At 40.1% G+C, this 22,833-nt stretch overlaps 1 protein-coding gene across 1 annotated transcript in view; it reads right to left on the bottom strand.

The window, feature by feature from the left end:
• LOC137645792 (mitochondrial amidoxime reducing component 2-like) overlaps window positions 1-22,833 on the bottom strand; it is a 331,716-nt gene that overhangs the window by 58,128 nt on the left and 250,755 nt on the right. Inside the window, exon 6 of the mRNA XM_068378732.1 lies at window positions 11,517-11,722. Within this exon, the coding sequence (XP_068234833.1) occupies window positions 11,517-11,722 (206 nt within the window). The remainder of the gene's footprint in view (window positions 1-11,516; window positions 11,723-22,833) is intronic.

The following is a 22,833-nucleotide window of genomic DNA, read 5'->3' as shown; positions in this document are numbered from 1 at the left end:
GTCAATGGCAAGGTGGAAGGCGTTTATTTCTATCCTGGAGAGGGCGTCGACCACTGGATTTTTCTTCCCTGGTACGTATTGGAGTGTGCATCCGAATTCTGCGATGGCGGCGATGTGTTTCTATTGGCGGGCTGACCAGACGTCACCTGTCTTTGTGAAGGCGTGGACGAAGTGGTTGGTGGTCAGTTCGAATGGTGAAATGGGTACCTTCTAAAAGGTACTTAAAGTGTTTTACCGCTGTGTAGACTGCAAGGAGGTCTCGGTCGAAAGTACTGTATTTTTGCTCGGCGACGTTGAGTTTTTTTCTGAAGAAGGTGATAGGCTGCGGGGCGCCGTTGAGCACTTGTTCTAAGGCGGCTCCGCAGGCTGTGTTGCTGGCGTCGGTGGTCAGCTGAAGGGGTGCTCCTGGGGTGACGAAGGCCAACGCCGTAGCTTTGGCGAGGGCTACCTTCATCTTTTGAAATGCTGACTGCTGTTCAGCATTCCAGGACAACGAATTCGGTTTACCCCTCAGGACATCGGACAGTGGCGCTGAGATACCTGCAATGTTAGGCATAAAACGCCTGTAATAATTAGCCATTCCGGGGAATTCTTGTAGTTCTTTGATGGTTTTTGGTGGTGGGAATTCTCTATCACCTTGGTTTTCGATGTTAGGGGACGTACGCCTTCGTTGGAGATTTTGTGGCCAATTAAGTCGATGGAATTAGCGCCGAAAGTACACTTGTCAAACTGTACGATCAGCCCGTTGCCCTGGAGTCGATGGAGAACGGTTCGAACGTGATGATGTTCGTCTTGCGATTTTGAAAATATCAGGATGCCGTCTTCGTAGCAACAGCAAAATGGCAAGTCCCCCAGGATGCTCTCCATCAGACGCTGGAACGACGCCCCGGCGTTCCTGAGTCCGAAAGTGGAGCATGCAAAGACATAGGTGCCGAAGGGGGGTGATGATGGCCGTCTTTGGAATGCCGTCTGGGTTGACCGGGACCTGAAAATAGGATTTTAAATTATCCATTTTAGAGAACATATTTGCCCCATTCAGGGCCCCAGTGAGGTCCTGAATGTTGGGCAAAGGATAATGGTGAGGTCTGGTGATGAGGTTAAGGCGTCTGTAATCTCCGTACGGACGCCATGTCCCGTCTAATTTCCTGACCATGTGGAGAGGGGAGGCCCATGGGCTGGAGGTCTTCCTGCATACGCCCATTCTTTCCATCTCCTGGAAGGCCTCTTTTGCATTGTGGAGTTTGTTAGGTGGTAGGCAGCGGAACTTTGAATGCGTTGGCGGGAATTCATGGCGGAGGATGTTGTATCTGTGGGTAGAAACAGAGTGAGCTGCGGGCATTGATGGGCTCAGGGTTAAGGCTGTGGATTGGAATGAATTAATGTCTATTAATATTTTCTGGCCGATGTCGAACAGGAGTCCGTGATGACCTAGGAAACCTGCTCTCAGGATAGGGTTTGTCACATCGGCGATGATAAAATTCCAAGTGAAAGGCCTTTGTAATAAGCAGAGTTTCATCTGTTTCGTCCCATAACTCTTTATACGTGTGATGTTGGCTGCTGTAAGGCTTGTTGAAGAGTAAATTGGTTGGTATTTATCGGCTTTTGTAGGCAGCAATATGGAGTGGGTGGCCCCCGTGTCTACCAGGAATCTTTTGTTTGATAGGCCGTCTTTGATGTAGAAGGCCGAGTGCGTAGGGGCGAAGGATGCAGCCACGCAAGCATTTTTTGGAAATGAGCAGGGCGGCACGCAATGTCTTGCATCTTTAACGAACCTTTTATAGTAGAAACACTATGTTAGTTCGTGGTTGCGGTAGTTTGCCCTCGTGATGGCGGCGCAGGTTTGGTCTGAGGTGGGATCTTCCATTGATATTCGCTGATGGTGTTGGTTGCGGCGAACTTTGAGGCTCTAGCCGCATCGAAGTGATGCTGCACTCGCCTGATGAGGTCGTCTGTTTCCAGCTGGTGGGGTTGCGGGAGTTGGATCCTGACTTCTGGTGGAAGGCGACGTAGGAAGATTTCTCTGTCTAGGTCAATCTTCCTTCTGTTTCCGTCTGCGTCTCGGCGGGGGAGGAAAATTAAATTCTGCAATTCTTCCCATGCTTCTGTCGGATATTGGTCCCTGAGGGGTTTCTGCATTATGTCGAAAATTCTGTGGGCACGTTCAGGTACGGGTGGAGAGTAGAATTCTATAAGCTTTGCCCGAACTTCTGTGTATGATGGACAACCTGCCCGGGACTCGATCCATTGTGCCAACCTGTCAAAAACGTCTTTTGGTAGCGCTGATAGTATGAGGTTGGCAAGGTCGGTCTCCTGAGTGAGTCCTGCGATGTGAAATTGAACATCTGCCCGGGTCAGCCATGCCAAGACGTTTTTGTGTGAGTATGGCGGAAGCTTGATGTTCGCCAGGTTGGCATGTTGTTCAGTGGGCAAGGTCACGGGTGGTGTGGAGAATTTTTATCTAAATGTCTGAGTGGGAACTTAGTCCAGGAAAGTCTCCCTACGCCAGTTACACAAAGATCAACAGGGGAGGATAATGAGCACTTACACTAGGGGCACAAACACCCTGCTAATAACCTTACTGCCACAGTTTACTAACCGTCACTCTTAAATACAAAAGGGGGAAATTTTACTGTTCAGAGGCCGGAGAACTCGACACGTGAAAATAAAAGTAATTCATGGCCTACTCTAGCTTTGTCAGGTCTATAGTCATCTCACTCTTAGGCTCTGTTCCGACTCCATCCCAGCGACCCCAGTGAGATGCTGGACAGGTATCTTACATTAATGCAATTAGAGACAATAAAAAAAAGGGAGCAGTGGAGTATAAAAGTATAAAGTTAAATGGGGATCTTCACCTTCAAAGCACTAAGTTAAAGAGTGTACACTCGCTGATACCAACTTAGCTATATCTACAGTGGGTTACTCTCAACATCTCGGGTGCTTCTGACCCATCCCATAGTATAAATTGTAAAATTCATATGTGGTTAAAGATACCAAAGTTTGTAATCTATTCCGAATAATTTATTACAGCAAAAAGGAATCGGAGTAACTCATTGATGATTTATGCACATAGCAAAATTAATAATTGAAAAGAATATCAGTAACTCAATTATGATTTATTCACATGGCAAAATGAATAAGTGAAAAGAGAATCAGTATACAACACAAAATATTGAAAATATTAAACGGAATTAAGTCGTGGGATTAACCCTCAAACAGAATAAATAGAATCAAAATGTTCAGATAAACAATTTGTGTTGTAGGCTGCTGTGAGGTCCCAACATGTGGTCAGTGACCTCAAGCAATTACCAAGACCAAAAATTTTATGTACATTAATTTCCATGCACACAGCCCGAAAGATGTAATGCCAGAATAATACCTAAACTTAACTTATGAGACAAATAGAAGCTTATCTAAAGGGGGAATGGCCATTAATTGAACCCACAAGATATTATATGTTGTGGGCGCCCGTGTCCTTCAGCTTTGCTTCACAAGGCCTACAGCACTTATTTTGCGGAGTCAATGGCCCCTTCCAACTAGCCCCCAGACTGGAACAGACGTTTCTGTGAAATTAGCTGCTTTTCATTAACACTCCAGTTATCTGCTTGACTTCGTCCTTCATGAATCTTGGCCCGTTATTGTGCAAGGGGACAGGCTAGTGATGAAGAGTGGGAGCACGAGGTTGACCCTTGGGCCTGGCTTGGCAGTTCCGCTTAGTACCGTGGCCTGTAAGTTTGTGAGGTCGAGTTCAGGTCAGTCGTGTCCTCCTTCCTTCCTCCCAAAAAAGCGCATCTCAATGCCTAGGCCAGTGGTCTTGAGGTGCCAACTCTCAATCAGGACCAGGGCCCTCCCATGGGGGAGGGCATGGGGGGGGGGGGGCAAATGCCCTGGGGCGGCAAAAATAGCCTGGTCTTGCCACCCCACAAGATTGAAATAATAATAATTATCGGGTAAAGGATAAAAGGTTTGAAATTTGTTACCGCAAATTATGATTCTTGCAATTAAGCCATTAAAACCAACAAATATTAAAATAATTCTGCGATTTTCTTTTCTTTTTTGCAATAGAATTAATCATCCTGACAATGAAAATCATGCACTTGAAATATCTGCTTCTAAATATCTTCGTTTTCTTTTACATTTCCTGCGCCCTTAAGAATTATTTTGCAAAAACGAAGAAAAAGTTGTTGCAGTGTGCAAAGGCATGGAACAAAAATATGACGAAGACCTGAAAGCATCAGAACTATGCCAAGAGATACAAGATGTAAAGTTCTTGGTAAGGAACAGAAACATAAAATCAGCCTTAGTTTTATTATGAAATATGGTGAAGGATTCGCTAACCTTCAAGTGGCACTTTGGTTATTATTGACTGTAGGGGTATCAGTTGCTTCATGTGAAAGATCCTTCAGCAAATTGAAGCTCATTAAGACATACCTGAGAAATACTATGGGCCAGGAGAGACTTTCAAATCTGGCATTCCTTAACATTGAGTCAGAAACAGTGATGGCAATGAATTTTGAAAATGTAATTCATGAATTTATCATGAAAATTAATTTGCTAAATGTTAAAAAACTGTAGCCTAACCTGGTGTGTGTATAATATATATATATATATATATATATATATATATATATATATATATATATATATATATATATATATATATATATATATATATATATATATATATATATATATATATATATAGATGGGACGTTTAGCCGTGGCCATTTTGCCGTGGCCATCTCGCCACATTCCATTTTTCCGTGGACTATTTTTGCCGCAGACCAGCCTCGCCGCATATATACATATTTTGCAAAAAGCAAAATTGTTGCATAGGTTCTTTAAACTAATTTGATCGTTAATATATGATGCTAATTATAAGGTGGAAGTCAAAATTTGTTTTAAATATTTGTAATTTTTCTATCATCTGTTTGACTAAGAAAATTGCAATTCCTTTTCTTTCAAATACCAAAATTCTACATGATGCATCGCAGCTATCAGCTAATAAAAACTGTTCTTCGATACTATCAGTTACATGATAAGTCTTAAAGCTATCGGGTATTACAATTTTTTCCGCTTTCTATGCAGAATTTTCTTTAGCGATCGGTTGATAGGTATCACTCCTCGACAAGCTTCAGGCAAATTTAGAAGGCACTCATTAATTACTTGAGAAGTTTCAGCAGCTCGCACTTTTATCTTTGTTATAACTATGCGTGTGTTCATTAATTTGTTTTATCACTTCACGATTTTTAACGTGTATCCGAGCTTTGCCGAACTTTCTTTTCTCACAAAATGTTCTTATCTTATCAACAGCATAACCATCAAACACGTATATATAGACGTCGTGTGAATACTTTTCTCTTCCTCGTGTAGACAATATCGAAGACTTTATTTCTATGGGCTATGGGTTTTTTCTATTTATATGTTGCTCCTTGGAAACTCAAGATAGAGCTGTAAATTACCTTATAACTTCAGAATACTAAACCAGAAAAAAATGTAAATAACTTAAAACTACCAAACTACCAGACCAGTCACGCCATATATATACATATATTGCAAAAACTAGAATTGTTGCATGAGTTGTTTCAACTAATTTGGTATTTATAATAATAAGGGTAAAATTGTATTTTATGGTACTTCGGTATTTTGAAGTTGATTACACACATACACATACACACAGGTGGGAGGAAATCCAGCTCTACTAACTAGCTGGTTAATAACCCAGGATCACAGTGTTCAATCTGGATAAGTGATTTGAGCAAAGGATTCTTGCATACTGTGACCCATGGATGAATGATCTAATACTACACAACCAAGGAGATTTATATCTTCACCAGCAACAAAATTTCTTTTAAGGCTTATATAAATATTTGGTTTGCCTTGTTCCACACTCCCACTCAGAAGAAGTGTGGGAATTATACACTTTTATTCATATCAAAATGACTATCCATCACTAGTGTGCTTACCTGCATTAATATCCATTTCAGCTCCATAACGTTTCACCTGCTGATCCCATAGAAGGTAAAGAAAGAAAAAGGAAAGAAGGCCAGTCATTCTCATTCTTACACCTATAAACAACGAGGGGAACATTATCTTAGACATAATGCTTCCCTGTCCTGAAAAAGGAGCAAGGCTCGCTACACCATTTGCTGGGCAGTTACCACAGCACATATAGAGAATGTGTGCAATTCTGAAGATAGTGTGCTGTGATGGTGGTCTGTATCTTCCAAACACCAGACTTTAAGACTTGGGCAAGTGAATGGTTCTTTCGGAAGGATAACATAGCACCAGTATCTCTGACTTCATGAGCTCTAGCAGGATGGTGCGCAACAGTTTCACCTCCTTGTTCTTTATAGGCTCTAGTGATGACATCACAAAGCAAGAAGGAAATGGTGACTAGAAATTTTCTTTCTTGTCCTCCATGTGCTAACAATGATTTTGGAAGTGTAGTCTACAATTATGTAGAGCCTCACTGCCCTTACAGGACACAGAAGCAGGCCGTCAGGGTTATCGGTTGTTTCTTTTAGTGATGACTGCAAGAAGAAATCAAACCGAGAGTCACTGATCAAAGGATTTTGTTTTAGTTAGTAATTCAGGAACAAATGAGAACAAAATCTGTATCCACCGCTGGGAATGTGACTCTAAGCATGACAGGCCATACAATTATCCCACTCTTTTGAACGAGGCTAAGGCTAACTGGAACGCTGTCTTAAGAGTGAGTTTCCAGTCCGTTGCTTTCATCAAGGGTTCATAGGGAGCCAGCCATTCAAAGTGATTGAATGACTTTGGTCACATTGCCACATTCTAAGCTGGGGAGTTGATTTCCCGCAGGGAACAAAATTGTTTGAAACTTCTAGTCAAAGCCGATATTCCCACGAGATAGAGAGATCTAGCCCTATGTCGGAAGATCTGGCTTACGGCAGAATGATAGTCTTTAACTGCTGAGACTGAAAGGAGTTTCTCATTCCATAGGTCATAGGTAGACCACAAAGTCTTCAACTAATAGAACAGAGGCTTTGAGTGGAGAAGTGTTCCCCCTTCATCATCAATCAGTGAGGACCTCCCACTTTGCTTGGTAGACTGCTGTCAAAGACTTCTGGAGGCATCCAGAGAGTTGCTTTAAAGTAGGGGGTGAAAAGTCTCTCTCAGAGGATATAGTGGATAACCTCCAACCGCGAAGAGAGCCATCCTACTGCAGTGTAGTATTTCTTCATATTTTGACTCATGTAGGAGGTTGTAGTATGTAGGAATCTCTCTTGGAACTTCCGTCAGTATATGTATAAGGTCTGGTTCCACTCAGCATGCAGCCATTTCGGTGCTACCAGAATGATCAGGAGATTGGACATGATGATGGCTTTTATAACTTTCCTAACAAGACAAAACAGTGGGAAGGATAGGTCAAGACCGACCTATGGTTGTTGAAATATATATTCCAGTGCTGCTGCTTGGCCAAGCACTGGTGACCAATAAACCTGAGTTGTTTAGGTGAATGGCAAACATGGCTATTATCAGGGAGCACCACAAAGTCAGGAGTTCTCTTGATATTTCAGGATTCAAAGACCATTCTGAGTTGGCAACTTATTTTTGATGACATTCTGTTTCTCTGGTATAAACTGTGCTGACAGGTTACGCTGTTGTTTGCTGACCATGAATATAAGCACACCGTTAGTTGGAAAAGGGGGGAAAGACTAGCCTCTGCTTGTTGACATAAGCCACCACCATATTGTTGTCAATCAATAACAATACTGAGTGGCCTTTTACTATGTCTTGAAAGTGGACCAGTGCCAGATATGCAGCTTTCAACTCTGGTAAGTTGATGTGAGATTTCTTGTCTACACATCTTCCGTTCATAGACCCGACATGGAGTAATTGAGGATGAGCTCCCCACCTTACCTTTGACGTGACTGAGAATACGATGAGTTCCAGAGAGATACTACCAGTTGAGGTACTACTGCTAGAGATTTATTGGGTCCTTTGACTGGCCAGAGAGTACTACATTGAATACCTCTCTCTGGTTACAGCTCATTTTTCATTTGTTTACACATACTCTGAAAAGTCTGGCCTATTCTTAACACATTCTACTCTGAGATTACAAAACAATTCTTCTCCGCTCAAGGGGTTAACTACAGTGCTGTAATCTTTCAGTGGCTACTTTCCTCTTGGTAAGGGTAGAAGAGACTCTTCAGCTATGGTAAGAAGCTCTTCTAGGAAAAGGACACTCCAAAATCAATCCATTGTTCTCTAGTCTTGTAGTGCCATAGCATCTGTACCATGGTCTTCCACTGTCTTGGGGTAGAGTTCTCTTGCTTGAGGGCACACTGGACACACTGGCACACTGGACACACTATTTTTTTTTCTCTTCCTCTTGTTTTTTTATGTTCTTATAGTTTAAACTGTATATAAAAGATCTAGTTCAATACTGTCACTAGTATTCAAATATTTGATTTTAATTGTTCATTACTTCTCGTGTAATTTATTTATTTCTTTATTTCCTTTCCTCACTGGGCTATTTTTCCCTGTTGGAATCCTTATAGTATCCTGTTTTTACAACTCAGGTTGTAACTTAGCTAGTAATATTACAAAAATAATGGGGCTCCTTCCACCAAGACAGATCTTCTTGGACTTCCTGTGTCACATTGACTAGTGTAGTCCGTTACGACAAGTGTACCTTCGGCGCCAACGAAGTGTCGTTCTTGGGGCACCGCATCATTCCTGAAGGATTACATCCCCTCCCTGAGAAGGTAGCAGCCGTTCAGAACTTCCATATATGCCCTCGACCGTCAAAGCACTGCAGGAACTCTTGGGCATGATCAACTATTATCACCGTTTTCTGCCAGTGGGGTTCCCTTCAAGAAGCGTCCATCTGCAACGCAAAGAATGCCCTATCAACCGCTGCTGCTCTCATTTTTCCCGTCCCACATGCCCGTTTCCTTATCTCCACCGATGCCAGCAACGTCATTATTGGTGCAGTACTCGAATAGGTGGTCAACGGCTCACCCCGCCCATTGGCCTTCTTCAGCAGAAAACTGTGCAAGGCAGAATCGGGTTATTCTACCTTTGATCGCGAATTGCTGGCGGTGCACTTGGCTGTCCGTCACTTTCGCCATTTCTTAGAAGGTACGCCCTTCGTCATTCGCACAGATCACATGTCTCTGGTGCACGCCTTCACTCGACAGTCTGACGCCTGGTCCACCCGTCAACGCCGACATCTCTCTGCCGTGGCTGAATACAATTGCACCCTTCAACAGGTCCCTGGGAAAATGAATCCCGTTGCCGATGCTCTGTCAAGAAACACGTTGGCTGTCGTTCAACTGGGATTGGATTACATGGCTTTGCTGAAGCCCAACGACAGGATCCAGAGTATCAAGCATGTAGGACAGATCATCAGGCGGCATCATCCATCTCCTTCTCGAAGGCAGCGGCGTTGGATACGGAGGCCACGGCTACAGCAACAATGTAATTAGCTTCATGGATTGACCATTGGTTAGGAACTGTCAGCCACAAACGATATGTCCGACCCAGATAAGAGGGATATGCTGAAAGACATTGTTCTCACAGGGCTAGGGTGGTAGAGTTCATGACACACCAGGCAGCTAACCAATGGGCTAATTGGGTCCTCAATTGACATGATGCCAAGATGTCCAAATCAGCCGACAAGAAGGATTAAATCTCTGTAACTCCTCCCTTAAGGGTACTATGTTTTTTCCAGCAGTGGAGATAAAAATTATGACAGAGAGGTGGCGGAAAGACAGCCAGGCCTCCTTGCTGCATCGAGCTGTTTCCTTCCAGAGATCGCAGTCTGACTCCACCTCAGGTCATGCTATACCTGCAACTCAACCAGCATAGCCCCGTAATCCACCTTGGAGGGGCAATCCTCAACCTCAGACATCAATTCTAAATCAGGAACTGAACCACCTATTTTCTGTCAACCAAGGCTAAGGACGACTTTGAGGTAGAGCAGAAGGTCAAGTACCACGACCCCAACCCTGTTAGTGGGGCAGTCTTTCCACTATACCACCAGTGGGAAGATACCTAGAGATTAGTTGGAGGAGCTGGTAGTATCACGGGGCGGAAAGATGGACGGTGGACGTCCTTCAATTAGGGTTCCACCTCCCATTCATCAGCTCTCCCTCATCCCTGATTCCACCAACAGCGGTGTCATTACCCACTTGCCCGGGAACAGAGAAGAATCTAGCCCTTCAGACAGAAGTCCAGGCTATGGCGGAGAAGGGTGCTCTCCAAAAGGTTGCTGACAGCTCCCCTGGATTCACCAGTCAACTCTTTCTCAATGAGAAGGCTTCTGGAGTTTGAAGACCAGTCATTGACCTCTCAGCCCTGAACAAGTTTGTTTTGCAGACTCTAATCAAGATGGAGACCACAGCCACGGTCAGGCAAGAGATCTAGCCTTTGGACAGTATTTAGAGTAAAATAATATTAAAAAATCTGAAAATTTATTCTATAAAGTAACCACTTCATTTTTGGTTGTTTAGAGTGAAATGCAACAGAAAATAAGGAAAACTTTTGAAAATTTTATTTTGTAATCAGCAGAAAAACAAATAGTTATGGAAATGTAGGTTATCATAGAGTAAGTGGGCATGTATATAAGATGATGATTAATTTCATATGCAGCTACTGAGGGCGGATTCACTGCCTTATAGTGAAGGGGTTGAAAAAGAAAGAAACATCTAATGATGAATATTGTAAGCTTTGCATTTTAAAGGTTCAAATGGTTCTGTGTCTATAAACTAAATATATTCAAAGCATTTAAGAAGGGCCCAGAAACACATCTGGACTGTAATCATGTACCTTTTTAAATGTAAATATTCCTTTCTACGTTTCTGTTCACAAGGAGTGGCTTCATATCAGATCTTGGTGTAAATAAACTATTTAATCCCAGCCAGCAATTCTGCCCAAACCATGACCAGCAAAATTTAACTGGAACAATCTCCAATTCATAAGTTGATAAATGAATAAAATAGAATTCTATTCAATTCTTAATTCCATACAGATTGTCTATAATGGCAGTGTTGCTTATGTTAACTAATTTAATGATGGCAGTGTTGCTTATGTTAACTAATTTAATTATATAAATTTAATAAACATTCAATAAACATTGCCCAACTCTGGACTTAACTGCATAAGATGGTCTGTTAGCCCATTCCCACAAACATCCTAAAATCTACGACAGGAAAAGCACAGACTTATTGTCTACTGTCCACTTCTATTATTTCATATACTGTATGTCGATGGCCTATTATTGTATTATTTTTTTACAAATATTCATATAAAATCCTCTCTAACTCTCTCTGTCCAGCCATATCTAGCCAGGATGGCTAAGTTATGGAACCTCTTATTATAAGCTAGCCCAAAATCTTTAAACACTGTTGAAAATGAATATGGTCAACGGAGCAATGGAGAGAGAAGGTACAGTATTATATAGTGATTATATTTTTATTTTACAAACATATATGAGCTGCTTAGCACTTCTAAAAAAAACTATCAATAAGTAAAAAACTTACCTGGTACAAGGAAAGACATTCCTAAAGATGGCACTTCCAATTTTGACGTAGGCCCAGTTATCTTCATCATAAGCTTTACTGACACCTTCAATAAGAATATTAGGTCTAAAATTTTCAGCCGGTGCCGGACAACTAACTCTACTTTGGAGATCAATAACTGACTCTTTTGTCATCAATAAGTAAGGGAAACAGTCTGCATACAAACTCTGAAATGAAAAATAAAAAAGGGAATTTACAAAGAAATTTTAATCTCAAACATTTTTTTTTTTTTTTTCAAACACACAGGTAATGTTTTTAAAGAAGATTTTCCTTATACAGGCCAATTATTTATATAAAATGTGCGACACGTCAAACATGACGGTTGCAAATTTATATAGATATGTACACATGTAAACACACAGATTCAGTCCTTCCCATCCCCCTCCCCCTTTCCTAACTACAATACAGCAGTTGTGGTTTCTCAGTGTACCTCTCGGGGTACTCTCTTCACCAAGGTATGATTACTCCCTCTCCCTCTACCCGAGGGACGGGGAGAGACCGAATAGTTATACGTCTGGAAATGCAGCTTAGCCTGACTGGATATATACATATATATATATATATATATATATATATATATATATATATATATATATATATATATATATATATATACATATATATATATATATATATATATATATATATATATATATATATATATATATATGTGTGTGTGTGTGTGTGTGTGTGTGCGTGTGTGTATATATTTCTACAGCCGTTACTAGTCCACTACAAAACAAAGGCCTCATACATGTCCTTCCACTGCCGTCCATTTATGGCCTTTCGTTGCCAGTCCACACCCAAAAACTTTCTTAGTTCATCAATCCATCGTCTCCTCTTCCTTCCCCTGATTCTTTTGCAATCCCTAGGCACCCATTCTGTTATTCTTAATGTCCATCTATTATCTGTCATTCTCATTTTATGTTCTGCCTATGTCCATTTCTTTTTCTTATGTACAGTTTTGTTAGAATATCCTCTACTTTAGTTTGCTCCCGTATCCATGTTGATCTTTTTCCGTCTCTTAGTGTTATTCCCATCATTATTCTTTCCATAGCTCTTTGGGTTGCAACTAGTTTATGTTCTAAGACTTTAGTAAGGCTTCAAGTTTCTGATGCACAAGTTAAAATTGGTAGGACCATCTCATTGAATACTTTTATTTTTAGATAAAGTGATACTTTACTTTTCATAATCTTATTTTGTTTACCAAAAGCTCTCCATCCCATGCTTATCCTCCTTTTAATTTTGGTCTCGTGTCCTGGGGAAACACTTACTGTCTGTCATTAACAATTTCTAGAAGTTCGTCCATAACTCTTATTTGTTGTCTCTGTATTTTCATTGAACATTATCTTAGTTTCACTCATACTCTTTTTCAGTCCTATGGTTCTGTTTTCTCTATTCAAATCTTCTATCATCATTTGCAATTCCTCCCATGATTTACTAAACACAAATAAGTCATCTGAAAATCTTAAGTTGTTAAGGTATTGTCCATTATCAATTCCTACATTTTCTCAACCTAAATTTTTAAAAACGTCTTCTTGGCATGCTGTGAATAATTTAGATGGGGTCTTCCAGTCTAACTCTTTCGCAATCAGAATTTTCTCATTTACTTTGCGTAGTTTTAGGATTGCTGTACTTATTGTATAGATAACTTTGACTGTTCTAACTTAAAATTCAAATATTCCTTGTCTTTGAAGGGCTTTCATTACTGCTGAGATTTTGACAAAATCAAAAGCTTTCTCATAATCTATAAATGCCCTATATAGCGGTTTGTCATACTCTTGTTGATTTTCCCATTTGCTGGTTCATTACATGGATTCGGTCAGTTGAATACCCACTTTTAAAGCGCTGTCTTTCTATTCAGGCTAATATGACCTTTGTAAATATTTTATATATTAAAGAGAGTATGTATGTATTATAGCCACGGAAGGAAAAATGAAAAGACTTGATCTGAATTAGTACTTTCATACATTAGGGACATCAACAGACTTAACAATAAGAATAAATATACAAAGACATCGTATTTGTACAGAAAGGGGATCCCACAGCTGTCAGTTTCTTGATAATTCTAGAAAAGTCAGATTTTAGATTGAAGAATAATACCGGATTAATGGAAAACCGACCAGGGCTTGGGTTTAAATTTTGACCTTCGGTACAGAAGATTAAAAAGGATTCAACAATTTTCCATAGGGAATAATCAGGACCCACTAACAGAAACTCGGCCAGACCAGATTAACGATGACTCGCCGACCTGGCTTGTAAACTGCGCCAGGCCTCACTCACTTTAACCTGACTTAGGTTCTGTTATTTACTTATACCTTTCAATGACAATAACATTTTACTGTAGTGAACGATCGATTTTATGGAAAATACCGAGTAACTACTCGGTTTTCGGCTATTCAAACACTAAACCCAAAACAAAAGTTAGTGGAGTGAAATATTTTTTATTTCTAAAGGTCGATGAGTTAATTGGCAAGTAGAAGAATGCATGCCGTCGTCCAGACACAATAAACCATAAAATTGCTGTCCTCTGTTCAGAACACTTTGCCACCAACGATTATGCAGACGACATGAAGTCACACCTTCTAAATTGTAAACCAAATATGAACAAGAGATCATTAAAAAAGTGTGCTCTGCTCTCCCTTCATCTCCCAAATCGTTATTTTTTTTTCAATAATAATAATAATCTTATTGGTATTTCTAAATAAATTTGTTCACATGCGCATACGCACACACACAGAGAGACAGAAAATGAATGTGTCTTGAGATGAAGTGTCTCAGGAGTATGGCTGGTGTATCTTGAGAAGATAGGGTTAGAAATGAAGTAGTGAGGGTTAGAACGGGTGTAAAAAATGAATTAGCATCCAGAGTGGGTATGAATGTGTTGAGGTGGTTTGGCCATGTTGAGAGAATGGATAATGGCTGTCTGCTAAAGAAGGTGATGAATGCAAGAGTTGATGGGAAGAAGTACAAGAGGAAGGCCAAGGCTTGGGTGGATGGATGGAGTGAAGAAAGCTCTGGGTGATAGGAGGATAGATGTGAGAGAGACAAGAGAGCATGCTAGAAATAGGAATGAATGGCGAGCGATTGTGACGCAGTTTCTGTAGGCCCTGCTGCTTCCTCCAGTTCAATAACAGTATGGGTTGGTAAAAGTAACTCATAAGTATCTAAAATATCCGACAGGGAATCCAATAAGTCATCAACTGATACCTTGGTAAACAACGAAGTAACATCAAAACTTTCTAATCTATGGTTGGACGTTATTAACTTGTTTTAAAAAATTTCGCAAAGATCAACTGAATTTTTATATGAGAGGTTGAAATGAATCCTAAAATTAGAGAACATAATTTTACTAGATATTTTGATAATTTACAATTAGTAGATCCTGGTGCACTAATAACTGGTCTGATTGGATTTCCTGTTTTATGGGCATTAATTAAGCCATATAAATATGGTAAAGACGGTCCAGTAGAAGAAAAAGAATCAATTAAGGATTTTTCTTACTTTAAAATAGGTTTTAAGTTTTTATTAAAATCTTTGATGACGGCACTGAGTGGATTAACCCTTAATTTTATGTAAGTGGAAACATCTGATAAAAGTACATACATCTTTCTTAAATAAATGGTTTTGTTCATCATCACTAATACAGTAGCTTTATCTGCTTTTGTTATAAGGATTTCATGGTCATTTTTTAATGATTTTAACGTTTAGGAGAATAAGGCCCACTTGTAGGTGGACTAGAAGAGTAATTTTGATGGGGATAATTTATATATTGACCCTGTGGACATCAAAGCAAGTGCAAAGACCAAGAATCTCCACTAACTGCTTCTGTATGAATTAATACCACAAACCCCATCACAACTTATGTCTAGCACAAACATCTCCATTGACACTGATCAATATGATCTTACCATTACTGACACTGGGGATCTGATTAACTCTGATGAGACATCAAAACACAAACTCCTTTTCTAGCTGTGCTTCTAGACCACAAATTCCATGGCACAGTGGCTTCTATAAACCAGAGAAAGCTGAAGACCTCACAGATTCTGATTTTATCACTGACTTGAACAGATGTGGATTGACTGTACCCAAAATTTTCACTGTTCATTTTGTACACGATGCTCATAAATTATTCATTGACCACAATGTTTGCTGCTGCCGTGTTCACTTTAGCCAAGATATATCTTGTATTAAGCATGTGTGACAGCATTTAATATTTTCTTGAGAGCATTTGTACTTGGTAAAAGTAAAAAAGAGAAGCAACTTGGCAGTTTGAGGAGAGGAGAAAAGTTGTCAAATTAAGTACTTTTGTTATTCATATAACCTTTTTTATAAGATTTTGCATATAAGTTGATAAAATATTCATGATGGTAGTAATATTAATTTCATTGATGTTTTTTATTTGATCTAAAAATCATTTTAGTCCATAAATAGGCACAAATCATTCTTTTAACCAACCTACAAGTGATATTTATTCTAATTTTCAGCAAATTCATGCTACTTGACCTGTGAAACGTTCTCCTTTTGACCTTAAATATTACCTTTATAATCCCATGTGATAAAGCTACTGAACGTAACAAATCCCATAACCTCTAAATAGATGACGAAATCATTCATTTAGTCAAAGCTAAGGCTATTTTATGGTATTTTTCAGCAAATTTATGCAATCTGACCTATTGACCGTGAAAATGACCTAGTACATTTAAGTTAGCATAACTGAATCTGCTGTCCTTAAAAGCCTCCATTTTGACACCGGAATCAGTATTCTAGGCCATCCAATACTGATTTTAGAGATGCACCAAAGTTCCAACCAACGAGCATGGCAGTGGGTAGTCCTTCCTTTAAATATATCTATGGTACAGTGGTACCTTGGTTTACGAGTTTAATTCGAGCTGGGGGCAAGCTCGCACACCAAAATACTCATAAACTGAAAGATTTTTTTTCCCATAACAAATGAACGAACTACGTTTAATGCATTCCACACATCCATAAATACATACACAGCTACATTCATTTTCATAGGTTTTGCAATAGAAGATAGTGAAAAAATTAAAACCTCTAACATCAAAAATTAATAAAATTGATAATTACAATAAAAACTAGAAATCTTGATTTAACTAGCCCTTAACCTTTGAGAAGAGTTGAGGCAGAAGGGAGGGAGACAAGAAAGGAGGAGGAGGAGGAGGAGGAGGAGGGAGTTGCTGCTTGAAGGGAAAAAACAAGACCCATAGACAGAGTACGTCAGTTTACCCTTGAACCAAAATCCGACACAGTCTATGCATGACGTAGCTCAGTTGAAAGGCAGGTAGCCACTTAGCCGACAGTAGCAGCTGAGGGTATCAACTCGTTTGTGTGATCAAGAACGATAATCAAGTCTTACAGTTTTAATACAGAATTTCGTGAACTCTTATTTTTTATATACTTATACATAAACTTCAGGTAGTCATACAGATGCCAAAAAATTGTGTAAATTACGGGTGTAACTCACATCGTAAAAGGAATGGAGATTTTATGTGTCATTCCTTCCCTACGCATGAAGAAACAAAGAGTAAATGGGTTAACGCCAGAAAGAGAGCAAATAACATAAATACAGATCAGGCCAGGATATGCAGCTTATATATATATATATATATATATATATATATATATATATATATATATATATATATATATATATATATATATATATATATATATATATATATATATATATATATATATATATATATATATATATATATATATATATATATATATATATATATATATATATATATATATATATATATATATATATATATATATATATATATATATATATATATATATATATATATATATGATATATTAATGTCTGGATTCTCTTAACAACCTCGGGATCACAGACCCAGGCGAAATCTCACAAAGACAAGAGCTTGGCTCCGGCCGGGAATCGAACCCTGGTCGGCAAGCTTATATAGACAGTGACTAACCCACTTGGCCAAGTGGGTTAGTCACTGTCTATATAAGCTTGCCGACCAGGGTTCGATTCCCGGCCGGAGCCAAGCTCTTGTCTTTGTGAGATTTCGCCTGGGTCTGTGATCCCGAGGTTGTTAAGAGAATCCAGACATTAATATATCAAAAATATATATGGCTTATTTGAATATGAAAAACACGTAAAAATGTGCAAAATTTATCATATATATATATATATATATATATATATATATATATATATATATATATATATACATATATGTATGTGTGTATGTATGTATATATATATATATATATATATATATATATATATATATATATATATATATATATATATATATATATATATATATATATATATATATATATACACACAGTGATACCTCGGTACTCGAACATAATCCGTTCGGGATCAGTGTTTGACCACCGATTTGTTCGAGTACCGAAACCTTTCTTCCCATAAGAAATAATGGTATTTATATTTATACATTCCTACACATTACAAAATGCCCAAAATATTAATAAAACATGACCTAAACAACAATAATTATTCAAATGTGTACAAAATTGGTCGGAAAACTATATAAAACAATTTTAAACCGTACCTTTGAGCAGCGGTTCGATGGCATACAGGAATGGATGTGGAGAGGGTGGAAGGGGCAGGTTACTGCTTGGAAGGAGAGTCCCCTTCCATGAAGTGGCTAGGTAGTTCTCCTTCAGGGGTTTTTTTCTCTCACCAGTAATAGGTTGGGCAAATCTCCTTCAGGGGCTCTTTCTCTTCTGTCTCTTCTCTGGAGGGGAATCAGGCTGGGATGTAGCAGCTCTCTTTTCTTTTATAAAAAACATGTCAATTGTCAGCTGCTTCTTTCTCTTCTGCATTATTCTTCTAAAGTGAGACCTAACATTATCATTAAAGATGTTCACTGCCCGGTCCGAACTGGCTGCCTATCAGTTCTGTTCCGGAATTTCCCGAACCAACCCCTGCTTGCTTTAAAAGTAAATGACGAATCATTTTCACTAGTTCTGGCACTTTCCTTCACCAATTCTTCATAAATATGAAGAGCTTTCTCGTAAATGAAAGCTTCAGTTATACTTTCCCCGGCCAACTGCTTTACTTTGATAAATATGAGCAACTTTTCCGTTTCCTCAATTACTTGTGGCCTTTGATTACTAATGGCTGTCACTCCCTGTGCAACAGTAGCTTTCTTTATCACTTCCTTATTTTTCAAAAAGGTAGAAATGGTCGACTTCGCCATGCCATACTGTAAGGCTAGATCAGACACTCGTACACCATTCTCGTATTTCGCAGTAATTTTCTTCTTTACTTTTTTCCTCTTATCCTTCCCCTTATCACTAACTTCTTGGGGCCCATTATTATCGTCAAAAAAAAGGGAATAAAACGCACTAAATCACAATAAATTCTCAACACGTGTTGTCGGACTGACGATCTCTCTTGAAATGATGCTACCCGACCAGGCGAGAGTAGCTGAGATGGCTGCTCATCTCACTCGGCCACGCGTTCGGCTGTGTTCGAGTTCTGATTTTTTGTTTGAACACCGCAGCAAAAATTACTCTAATTTTTTGGTCGAACACTGATTTGTTCGAATTTAGTCATTCGACTACCGAGGTATCACTGTAAATATATATATATATACACACACACACACACACATACACACATATATATATATATATATATATATATATATATATATATATATATATATATATATATATATATATATATATATATATATATATATATATATATATATATATATATATATATATATATATATATATATATATATATATATATCTGGGTCGACCTGTGGCGGCCGGTGAAAAGGGGTCCTTCTAATACACTTTTCTGATAAAATCTTCCAATTATACCAGAGAAAGATAAAAGCATGGAATGCAGAGGTTACTACCCTCGCGCGAGCACCTTGTGGGTGTCGTGTATAAAGCAAAGGCGCGTGAAAGCCATTATTCACAGGCTGTCTTCCATTTAGTTAATTCCTTCGTCAAAGGGATGGGCCGATACAGAGGCACCAGCCAATCTACCAGAGCCACGCCACCCACGCCCCGACGCGAGCGCCATCTGAACAACATCCTTCTATTTGGACTTGCTCGACTGTGTGTATTTTGTTGTGCTCTCGGCGTTTTTTCACGCTTGTGGATTTATTTCGTCATGACCGAAGCTCCATCTTCACCCAGTCCAATGTTAAGTACCATAGTTTGTTTTGACAGCTTTTTGTAGTACCGGGCTTTTGTCATCTAACCAGTATAGTCTGTTTTATCTTTACCGTCTGGGCCCGTCCGTCGGCGGCCGTTGTTTGTTCCCTTGCTGGGAGTTCATCTTAGTCTTGTCCGTTTGGTACTCTGTCACTTAGGTTCCTGGTTAAGTCCCTGGCCTTATGCCTTTTTGAACCATCATTATTATTATCGTTATTATTCCCATGGTACTTTTTGCAAGCAAGTCCAGTCTGCAAACAAGAATAGCGTTCTAGCTTTATTATAGTTTAGTACCCGCCCCACCGAGGCGTTCGTCAGTCGACTATTTCCCTTTAATTTAGGTTTTAGCAGGCGTTATTCTTCGTTCGTAGTCTTATTTTGATGTTACAATTTTATTATTATACGCTTATAATAGTGTTGTGTGCTTATTAAGTCCTGATTTTGTGACCACGGGAGCGAGAGATTGGGGTTCACGTTTTCTGTTCTCAGTCACGAGTTACCCCTTTCTCTCGTTTTCTTTCTTAACTCAGGTGAGTGAGCGGATTTCCCATTTTCTGTTTTGTGCGTTCAACGAGTTCTCCCTCCCTCTCCTCTCCCTCTACAGGTGTATGATAGCTTACGAGTTATTTAGTTTTGGTTACTTTTCAATAGTTAGCGTTATATATTAGGTCCCAGGTTCCGTCCTCTCCCCGTTACGGCTTGGGAGTAGTTCTGAACATTTTTCCACTTCGCCTTGAGTTCTACTCCGCCATGAGGGATTCTCAATGACTTTGGAACTATTGTTATATATATATACTGTTTAATTACAACCCTCTGGGACGGCCTTCATATTGTTTAGATACGACCCTCCGGTGGCCCTTACTCCGGTCTCAGGCCACGGCCATATCTACACAAATATCCATTGTTATTACAATTGAGTTATTATTCACAATAGAATTATTCAGGACCTTTCATCGACCTCCGGCTTCACCGGAGATCGTCAATACGCTTTACTATTATATTAGCCTTAGCCTTTAGCTACGGCTTGTGTTTTATAAATTTCACAATTGAATTATTATTCACAATTGAGTTATTCAGGACCTTTCATCGACCTCCGGCTTCACCGAAGATCGCCAATACACTTCACACTTATATTAGCCTTGCCTTTAGCTACGGCTTGTGTTTTATATTTATTTTACGGGCCTGTCACTGCTTCCCCGACCCTCAGAGGTCGCCAGATTGCTTTAGATTATTTATTCTTTTTTCATTATTATCACTTTTAGAATGATACAGCCCCATTGCCACTGCTGGTGCTTTTATATTTAGTGTATTTCAATATGGGGCTCCGGCTCTCACTCACTGAATTCCCTTAAGCACCAATATTGCATTAAACTAAGCTCTGTTAGTAGGGTTTTTAATCCCTTACCAGAGTTTCAAGGAACATCAAGACTTATGTCTCCTTTCTTTTACAGAAGGTCCGTTGTACTGCCCAAGGATGCCCTGCCTCGTTCAACGACCCCGTTGGGCATGACCTCTGTCGGTCCAACGCACACTGCGCCATCTCCTTTATCCGGGAACCGGGACAAGCCTCGTATATGGTTTGGTTCCCGGATTTGTGCTTGCTCTGTTACGAGTTGTCCTCAATACTACTGAACGATGATGTAAGTGGGTTTTCCTTTTGTTCCTTATTTATCTTTGGCAGACAGTAATTTGACCATTAATATGACATACACGGTATATTTTGGAGAGCAATCCCCCTCCTGCATCACTAATCACTACAAATCTTTCAGGCCGATGATGACTCTCTTCGGTCAGCAAGGGCTGCTCTTCGTCCTTGGGTGTCGGGCTTCGGCAGGAATGCCCCGTCTGGCGCACCCTATCTCCTCGATGGAGACATGGCCTCCCGTCTCTTCCCAGGCTCGACTACTGCAGCAGTCTCTCCTGAAGTTGCTGCCCCCTTAATTGAAGAAGTCAGAGCAACCATTTCCGCGGAAGACGAACCCCTTGTACCGCTGGACGTGGCAGATCTAGATATAGACGTAGAACCCATGGACGAGCAGGTAAGTGGTGCCGAGTTGGTGGAAACCCTTTTCTCTCCTACTCCTTCTACCTCTTCCTTTCTCGGTTTTGATAAGCCTAAGGCTTCTCCTCGGGATCCCTCTGTCCCCGTACGACCCAAGGTGAAGCCACTATGCACTTATAAGTCTTCAGCTTTGCCAGTATCAACGTCACCGGTCCCCGGACCCTCGGCGGCTCCTGATATTCATATTGCTCCCCGTAAAACCACGACTCCTAAGAAGTCCAAGTCTACCAAATCCAAGACACCACCAACGGGTGGCTTTCAGGTACCCTGGGGCGATGTCTTCCCCATCGAACTTGTCAGGGATATCGTCAGGGAACTAATTCAACATCAGTCTGGGGCGATGACAGAGATTAAGGATATGGTGGCTACTCTGATCCGCTCCGGAACTCAGCTTCCTCCTCCTTCCGCCCCAGACGCATCGAAGCTACCTCCCTTCGATAAATACAATCCTTGGCGGTTTGCCTTGCATGCCTCATTCTTAGATGGTTCCCTAACTCTGGAGGGCATAGGCACCCGCCCTATAGGGGACCTGGAGTTCTACCCCCCGGAGCTAGAATTCCCATTCAATGGCTTCGTACGTTTAAAGGAACATGCATTGGTCCGTATGGACAAGGTACCGAAAGAAACAGTGATATTTCCGAAAGAGCAGGCCCTGGCTATCTGGGCCAGAACTCTCTCAGAGTGGGGGTGTATTAACTCCAAGCTCACCCCACACAAAGGTGCCTACACTATTTTTACGACAGCGGCCTCCATCTCTTTGCCGCTCATAGACAAAATCACAGACCTGACAATACAGGCCATCAAGGAAGGCTCTTCCATGCCGGCTCTCAAGGAGACGGACCCCACCTCATTGCTTATTCCGGGTACCTCTGCAACCTGGGATGACGCGTCTTCTACCTTCACAGTGGGGAAGCTAGACCCGGACTGTGCCTCTACTCTTTTCTCTGAGAAGCTCCCCAGATTACTAGAGAGTCTTCTCAAAATTGAGTTCGAGACCCGTAA

This window comes from Palaemon carinicauda, chromosome 8 (genome assembly GCF_036898095.1).
Source record: "Palaemon carinicauda isolate YSFRI2023 chromosome 8, ASM3689809v2, whole genome shotgun sequence".
Lineage (NCBI taxonomy): Eukaryota > Metazoa > Arthropoda > Malacostraca > Decapoda > Palaemonidae > Palaemon > Palaemon carinicauda.
Note: the sequence above shows the minus strand (reverse complement) of the source record. Positions and strands in the feature narration are given on the sequence as shown.